We start from the raw sequence: 9,101 nt of genomic DNA, 5'->3' as shown, positions 1-9,101 counted from the left end.
AGTAAAGACACTTTCCCCACCTATGACTTGACCTTATCTAGTCTGGGTGACTGAATTACTAGTCACTGGTGGGGTGAACTAGCTTTGTCTCCCATACTTTGCCTCTAAAATTAGGCTATTCGCATTTGACTCATTTCCATAATTCAGATCTACAGTGTAGGGCTTGGCTTTCTCTCAAAGCCAAACTCATTCTTGAAGGGCATTTCCCAGCATATAGGAGGCACTGAAATGAAGGGATGACATTTATTGACTATCTGCTTAGCTCCCCTTTCCACACGCTTTTTGAATTCTAGATTTTTGTTTTTTTTTTTTTACTTGGCTTTGTTTCTGTAATATTTCTGGAAAATAGATAAAAAAGAGCACTGGTCCCATGAGAAAGAAATGGCCCTATCACATAACGTTTTATATTTAACGTGAAGTGTCGATCCAATATTCTTAAAATCACGCGTTTAGGGACCAGCCGTTGGCGTAATGGCTATGTTGCTGGACTCTCATGTAGTTGACCACTGTTCGAGTCCCAAACCAGGTGGCTTACACTCATGCCAGGCGCGTGTGCGTACATGCCCCAGATCCTGAGAGAAGAATGGAGGAGAAGGAATGGCCACCCGCCTTGGGGGTGAGATCTCGCTTTCTGTGTCTCTGTCTCTGTCTTTCTGGCGAGTGCATGTGCCCTATAGCAAAACAAAACAAAAATAAAACAAACAAACAAACAAACAAAAATTCTATACAAAAAATCACATGTTTAGTTCCGTTCAGAAAAGGAAACATAATATTCTTTGTAATATTCTACCACTTACTATTCTAAACATGTAGTTTCCTTTTTGGGTAGCAGTTCTGAGCTTTGATGATATGACAGAAACTTGGTTAAGTAAAAGGTTGAGGATGGGGCAGAGTGCCTTGTAGTATGTCCTTTCTTGCTTCGGCCTATTTCCCCTTCCTAGCCTTCCCACCTAGTGTTGCTTTCTAGTTTGTCTACCATGTTTTTACTGAGAGAAACACCAAGTTAGAGATCACAGTAGTTATCTATTTTCTTTTCTCTGAAATAGAATATCAAAGTGAGTCCAAAAGATGTTCAATGTTTGTATCAACTAGACTATCTGTTTAAAAATGTAGACCCTTAGCTCTACTACAGATCTGTAGATTAAGGGTCTTGAGGGGTGAGGATCAGTGGGCAGTGTTTGCAAAAAAATCTCCAGATATTTGCGTTGCAATTCCATTTTGAGATGCAGTGCACCTAACCAATATTGCATAAGCTCCAAAACGGAAAGTTAAATGAAAGACAGTACAAAATGTTGAGACCCCATTTGTAGATTTTTTTACTTTATGGTAAAGCACATCTTTAAAAAGATATATTGAATGAGGGCCAGCTTGTGGCATGGTGATTATATGTATATATAATATATAATATATATATATATAATTGTGGCCATTTATATGTCTTCCTTTGAGAGCCGCCTATTCAGATCAATTGCCTATGTTTTCATTGGTTTATTAGTTTTTCTGCAGGAAAGCTACTTGAGTTCTCTATATATTTTGTCTTTGTTTTTTTAATTTTTTTTATGAGAGATTTTTGTTATAGGGCAAGTGTGCTCACCAGAGAGACAGAGCGAGACAAAGAGACAGAAAGCAATCAATCACCCCCTGGGGGTTGGCCATGCCACAATCCCTTCTCCATTCTTCTCTTGGGATCTTGGGCATGTACACACACATGTCTGGCATGAGTTTTAAGCTGCCAGGTCCGGGACTCAAATGATAGTCGACTACATGGCAGTCCAGTGACGTAACCGTTACACCATCTGCTGGTCCCTATGTTCTGGTTATTAATTCCTTCTCTGAAATACAGTTTGCAAGTAATTTCTTCTATTCTGTAGGTTATCTCTGTTTATTGTTTCCTTTACTGTACAGAAATTTTTTAGTTTAATCTCATTTGTTTGTTTTTGGAGTTGTTTCCTGTGAGTTAGAATTTTAAGAAATCTTTGCCTACTGCCATGTTTTCAAGTGTTTCCCGTGGTTTCCCTGAGTAGTGATAATGTTTCTTTCTCACTGGGGTTTACTGTCTACAGTTGACACTCCAGACCCCTACGTGGAACTTTTCATCTCTACGACCCCTGACAGCCGGAAGAGAACAAGACACTTTAATAATGACATCAACCCTGTATGGAATGAGACCTTTGAATTCATTTTGGATCCCAACCAGGAAAATGTTTTGGAGGTACTTGCATCATTTGGGGATGGTTAGATGATTGTCATGCATGTCGAGAAAGATGCTTGAGTTTGTTCCCTTTCTGCCTTCTTTCTCCTTGGTTGGGTCTCACTGGAGGTGAGAAGGGCAGGGTAGGATATCAGCTCCTACCTGGAGCATATCAAGCAATATGAATGTCCCATGTAAAATGGGAGTAGGTGAAGCTAGGAAGACTTTTTTTTTTTGAGAGAGATTTTTGCTACAGGGCACATGTGCTCACAAGAGAGACAGAGAGACAGAAAGGGAGAAATCACCCCCGGGGGGGGATGGCCGTGTCACAATCCCTTCTCCTCCCTCCATTCTCTCAGGATTTTGAGCACACACGCACACATGCCCGATGTGTGTTTTATGCCATCAGGTCCGGGACTCAAACTGTGGTCTACTATGTGGGAGTCCAATGATGTAACCATTAGGCCATCTGCTGATCCTGGGAAGACTCTTTTATTTTCCCCAAGTGCTTTGGTGGAAGCATATTTTCAGTTATGAAGTGGGGAATCCTTGCAAAGATTCCAATTTGTAAAGACTGACCAACCGTGGGAAGGCTCCAGATTCAGATTTAGAGATCTCCCTGAGTACACTGGGCATGTTTATGTCCGTTATCTGGGGCTGGCTTAGGTTGGAAGTGGATCTAGGTATTAAAGACTCTGTTAGGAATGCTGTCTCTCTGTCTCTCTTGCTCATGGAAGGAATACATAAGTGACTCAAAAACAAATGAAGGAATCAAGGAGAAACATAGAGAGGGAAGACATTTAGGGGACACAGAAATGGAGGGTTGTTTGTTGATGATAATGTGCATGATATCCTCAACTGGACTGATACGAAGTATATTCATGTTGGGTAGTTTATTTTAAAAGCTGTAGTGATGTACAATGATTGAATGTATAAAGTAAATTAGAATAATAATAAAAAAATCCTGGGGACCTCAAATAACTGTTAAATACTATTTGAGAACTTTGATTTTTCAAATGTGGTAGAGACATTAGGCTTAATTTCCAGACCCCCCGGAGTATTTTAGACTCGTCCTCTGCCTTTTTCTGTCCATAGATCACGTTAATGGATGCTAATTACGTCATGGATGAAACTCTTGGGACAGCAACATTTCCTGTATCGTCCATGAAAGTGGGGGAGAAGAAAGAGGTTCCTTTTATTTTCAACCAAGTAAGTAAAAGAGTCAAAATATTTTTCAACCTTAAGTCAGAGAAGATCTATTTATTCTATAAAGTCGGGTTTAATGCTTGGAAAACTAACTTTTTGTATGTATGTATGTATGTATGTATGTATACATGTTTTGTTTTTATAAAGAGAAAGTTTTATTTTAGCCTCTATTCATTGTTCTAACCTTTTATTATTATGGTATCTGTAAACTTAGATTGAGGTATTACCGCACTAAGCAGACTTCCGAAACATTAATCTCTTTGGTTGCTCTAACTAAAATCGCTGGAAGTAAGCAATGGTTTTGGACTCTACTGGCAGGACTAATGAAAAAACATATGCGAGGTGCTCTCTAGAGACAGAGAGACAGAGACAGAAAGAAATAAGGAGAGAGCAAAAAAAAGCACCTCCAAAGCGCACGGTCACATTACAGTCCCTTCTCCTCCATTTCTCCATCGCGTTGGGATATTGGACTCTACTTATGTATGAGCCCAGCATGTTTTTTAAGCTGCTGAGGCTGGAATTTGAACTGCCATCAGCCAAATAGGATCTGGCTTGCTTAACCACTAGGCTATGGGGCTGGTCCCAGAGGTTGGTGAACATATTCATTTCTTCTTGCTCACCCTTATAATGACTTTTCAAATACCTTTACTCTCCCAAATCTATCTATTCCTTAACTCCTACCACTTCCACGTTGCCTTTCCTAACTCTTACCAAGCCAACATCTTTCTCCTTTAAGTGTATGTAATTATCTGTGTTATTCATTGGGACTAAATTATTTCTAGTGCTTTATTTTTCATCTTCTCCCATAGACTAAAATCCTACAAGTCAGAAAACGTGAAATTCTAATTATACATGTCTACAGAGTTAACACATAGTTTATACATATACATATACACATACACATATATATATATATGTATACATAGAGAGAGAGAGAGAGAGAGAGAGGTTTTTGCTATAGGGCATGTGCACTCACCAGAAAGACAAAGAGAGACAGAGAGCGAGAAATCACCCCCCCAGGGGGGATGGCCACACCGCAATCCCTTTCCTCTATTCTCCTCTTGGGATCTTGGGCATGCACACACATGCGCCCGGTGTGAGTTTAAGGCACTGGGTCCAAGACTCGAACTGAGGTCAACTACATGGGAGTCTAGCAACATAGTCATTACGCTAACTGCTGGCCCCCCATAGTTTATATTTATTCAATGGATATAAACTTGTTTAGAAAGTGACCTAAGCTTGAAGAGGTTCTTGACTAGTCCATGCCATCAGGGCCACCTCAAGGACATTCCAGCCCATGTGTTCCTTTCAGCTGGTTCAAGAAGCATATCTTCTGTCCAGTGCCAGGACATGCACTGCCCATATGTCTGCTGACTCCTTCTAAAGCTGTTGCAATGCATTCCTTTTGTATACCTTCATTTAATGTCTGCTATGGACCAGCCATTGTGTTCTGTGCTAAGTTATAAAGAGTAATGTAAAGGAAGTTCTTCCCCTGTTATTTTCATCTCAGGGAAGGAGAGAGAGGATTGGTAGGGGAAGTGGAAGTAGAGAGCTGTGTGGTAAAGGGAAATCACCACACGATGCGATGAACAGCAACGAGGCAAGTGTAGAGTAGAGGGGCAAGACAGGATAAAGACAGAGCTGTGGGACGAGGCCAGGGATGGCTCCATCCCTGTGATTTTGAACTTACTGAACAGCAGACATGGTTAACAGCTTGGTGTTTAAATTCCAGCTTTGTCTCCTAACATCTGTTTTACCCTGGAGAAATCACTTAACTCTTCTGTACCTCAATTTATTCATCTGCAAAATATTTTTTTAAAGAGATTTTTGCCTTAGGACATGTTCATTTCCTGGAGGGAGAGACAGAGACAGTGAGAGGGAAAGTGACAAATCTCCCCCTAGGGGCATGGCCACACCACAATCCCTTTTCCTCCATTATTCTCCAGGGATCCTGGACATGAATGTACACGAGCCCAGTGTGAGTTTTAAGCCACTGGGTCCAGGACTTGAACAATGGTCAGCCATGTGTGAGAGTCCAGTGTGCCATCTTCTGACCCCCTACAAAGTGATCTTATAGGAGATATGTTATGATTAAGTGAGTTAATTCTGTTTACATATATATGTATAGTAGTGTACACTATAAACATATGTTTATGAAATAATTTGATATGATTTGTTATATTAAATATAGATGACTTATTTAAATTGTGTATATATGTATTAAGTATATAATTTTTTTTGGAGAGGTTTTTGCTATAGGGTGCATGCGCTCGCCAGAAAGAGAGAGACAGAGAGACAGAAAGCAAGAAATCACCCCCCAGGGGGAATGGCCATGCCGCAATCCCTTCTCCTCCATTCTCCTCTCGGGATCTCGGGCACTCATGCGCACGCGCCTGGCGCGAGTTTAAGCCACCGGGTCCGCGACGCGAACCGTGGTCGGCTACATGGGAGTCCAGCGACATAGCCATTACGCTAACTGCTGATCCTAGTATATAATTTTTAATTTAAGTCTGTAATGATAGTTTATTGACATATGTAGACACTATACATATAGATGTATACATGCATACATGTGGTGCTTAGAACAGCACTTGGTACATGGTAAGCACTGCACACATGTTCCTTGATATTGTTGTTATGAGACTGAGGAAAGAGTAGGATTTCAGCCGGCAGGGAGGTAGTTATGAACATTCTAGGCGGAAGAAATTGCAGAAGCCTGGAGTCTTGAAAGAAGAAAGCAAGTCGAGGCATGGCCAAGTTGGATGGCTTGGCAGGCACAGGCCAGTGAACAGTGGGGAAGAGAGCGTAGAGGTGGTCAAATGCTGAAACCCTTAGGCCTTACCTATTGTATGCTGCTAGAATGAATTCTGCTGAGGGCTTTGTAAGCCCAGGTTGGCCTTTGGAAGGTAAAAAAAAAAAAATTTGGCACTTAAGTTCATGACAAAAGACTGATGGTAAGAGCAGATATTTCAGAACAAATTCATTTCCTTTCCTCCTGTCATTTCCTATGATTAGGTGTGTAAGCCTCAGGCTCCAAAAAAGACCTTCCACATTTCTGAATTTAAAGTAGCTTATGTCATTATTTCTTTCATGTGCCTAAGAAAGTAGTTGGGCAAACAGCAGGCCAAACAGCTTTATCACTCTGTTCTGTAGAATCCTTTGTAGCTTTTATCAGAGTGACAGTCCTTCTAAATGAACCATGGAGAGAATTGAGTGGAATGCCTGATTAGAGACAGAAAGTGAGAAATCACCCCCCAGGGGGGATGGTCACGCCGCAATCCCTTCTCCTCCATTCTCCTCTCGGGATCTTGGGCACGCACGCACACGCACCCAGCGTGAGTTTTAAGCCACCGGGTCTGGGACACGAACCGTGGTTGACTACGTGGGAGTCCAGCGACATAGCCATTGCGCTAACTGCTGGTTCCCTAGAATCCTTTGTAGCTTTTATCGGAGTGACAATCCTTCTAAATGAACCATGGAGAGAATTGAGTGGAATGCCTGATGGCATAGTGGGGAGTCCCCCTGGTTGTTCTGCAGATCCCGTGAGAGTCATCCACCTCTCCTCCTCTCTGAGTTTCCACCCTTGCAAGGGGATCGGTTTTTCTACAACATTCACAGAGGTTGTAGGCAAGAACAGGTGGCAAGGAGACGTGGAACCCAACCTTGGAGAGTGCTGCCATCTTGAGTAGTAAAAGGAGCACTTGGATGTGGTGAAGAGAATGTTTGAACACTTCAAGCCAAGACATCATTAGCAAAAACTTCATCAAGCTTTTGTCATCCAAAAGTTCTTACTGGGTAAACATAAAGTGATTTCTGTGGTCACAAGACACCTGGAGAGATGAGCAAGTAGGCATCTCCAGAGGGGACTGGCATACATCAAGGGGCCTGCTTTGCCTACTTGTAATATAAAGTGAGAATTAGGAGGCAGGACTCTTAGGGTGTTTGCCACTAATCTCCTTCCAGATGTTTTCATTATCTTTGGAGTATGTTTCTGTAGCTGTGTGTTCATGCCCTTCCCCATGGTGCAAGTTAGCTCTGTGCTGGTTTCCCTCCTCTGTTATGGTTATGTGTGGAATTCACACTGGGAGTTTGGGTTTTAAGTTTTCTCACCTTTTGCTGGTCAGGGGGTGGAGATATGTTGTAGAGTGAGAAATCTTCTAAAACCTCACTGTCTTCAGATGTTTGCTTAAACCTCTCTGCTCCCAGTGTGGCTAGAGGTTAACCTGAGAGGTAGGGTATCAGGTGGTAGCGCAACTTGGATGCTGTGCCTTGTGTGGCAAACAGGCCATGACAGCCCCACCTGCCCAGTGCAGGCTGGGTGGGAGACCCTGCTGATGTGCTAATATGGGAAGAAGTTCCATTTCCCAGGAACTAAGAATCTGCCTAGGTGTCCTCTGCTTCCTTGTTTCTGGATGGGTGAGGGTCAGAATGGCATTACTCCACCTGGGCAGCAGCTCCTACTTTTTATCTCTCTAAATCTTTCATTTATTGGGGCCAGCAGATGGCATCATAGTTAACATTGCTAGGCTCCCACGTAATCCACTATGGTTTGAGTTCCAGACCAGGTGACTTAAAACTCATGCTGGGCATGTGTGCGTCTGTGCCCAAAATCCTGCGAGGAAAATGGAGGGGAAGGGATTGTGGCATGGCCATCCCCACTGGGAGGTGATATCCCGCTTTCTATCTTCTGTCTCTCCAGTGAGTGCATGCACCCTATAGCAAAAATCTCTCTAAAAAAAAATTTTTATTTATATAGATGATATAATTTTATTTTTTTAATTAAACATTTTTTAACATTTTTTAAGCAGTGCAGTTCAGTCCAGTAGTGACTATACCACTGAGGCTGGACCATATCATATAATTAGAAAGTTTTGATCACTTGGGCCAGTTCATGGCCTGGTGGTTCAGGTGGCTCTATCTCATGTGGCCAGCTATGTGATTTGAGTCCCAGATTGGTGGTTTAGAAAACACGCCTGGTTCATGTAAAGTGCATGCTCCCTCTGACAGTTTTCTTTTGTTAGGTATTGATCATTCAACAGGTTGTATTATGTATGAATACGAGAAGAAGGTGATGCTTTATTGTGTACCTAAAAGTTTGCTAAACAGCAACAAAGCTACGAAAAGTTTCATTTTCCAAGGACTAAGGATCTGCTTGGAAAGTTGACATTCATGAGTGAACTGATAGCTACTGCGATAAGTTGTGTAATCGAACACCTATTCACTGATTTTCTGTCTTAAGTTATTGATTGCATACCGGTTATGTTCCAGGCAATAGTCTGATGGTGAACTAACCACACAGGACGTAACAGACAATACCCGGTTTCTCAGGGAACTTGAATTCTCCTTTTTGTTTCTTTGTTTTGTTTTCGTTTTTGTGGTCAGATGTGTACTCACCAGAGAAAGACAGAGAGAAAGATAGAGGGAACATGTGACTCACCCCCTAGGGCAGGAGCCTGGTGCCACTCTGCATTCCCTTCTCCTCCATTCTCCTCTCAGGATTTTGGGCATGCATGCGCATGTGTGTGGAATGTTTTTCAAGCTGAGTCCAGGACTTGAAGCACTTGGTTGGCCATATGGGATCCAGGTGTCTAAACCACCACACTACCAACTTGTCCTGCAGGCTGCTTTTTAAAAAAAAATTTGCCAGAGGGTGTATGCATTTACTGGAGAGAGATGGAGAGAGAAAGAGAGAGAGAGAGAAAGA

General features: G+C 42.1%; 1 protein-coding gene across 1 annotated transcript in view; it reads left to right on the top strand.

The window, feature by feature from the left end:
• Positions 1–9,101, top strand: part of PLA2G4A (phospholipase A2 group IVA) — a 195,977-nt gene that overhangs the window by 89,436 nt on the left and 97,440 nt on the right. Inside the window, exons 4-5 of the mRNA XM_006161871.2 lie at positions 2,064–2,212; positions 3,287–3,400. Of these exons, the coding sequence (XP_006161933.1) occupies positions 2,064–2,212; positions 3,287–3,400 (263 nt within the window). The remainder of the gene's footprint in view (positions 1–2,063; positions 2,213–3,286; positions 3,401–9,101) is intronic.

Source organism: Tupaia chinensis, unplaced genomic scaffold, assembly GCF_000334495.1.
Source record: "Tupaia chinensis unplaced genomic scaffold, TupChi_1.0 Scaffold139422_1, whole genome shotgun sequence".
Classification (NCBI taxonomy): Eukaryota; Metazoa; Chordata; class Mammalia; order Scandentia; family Tupaiidae; genus Tupaia; species Tupaia belangeri.
This window is presented reverse-complemented; position numbering and strand designations above follow the sequence as displayed.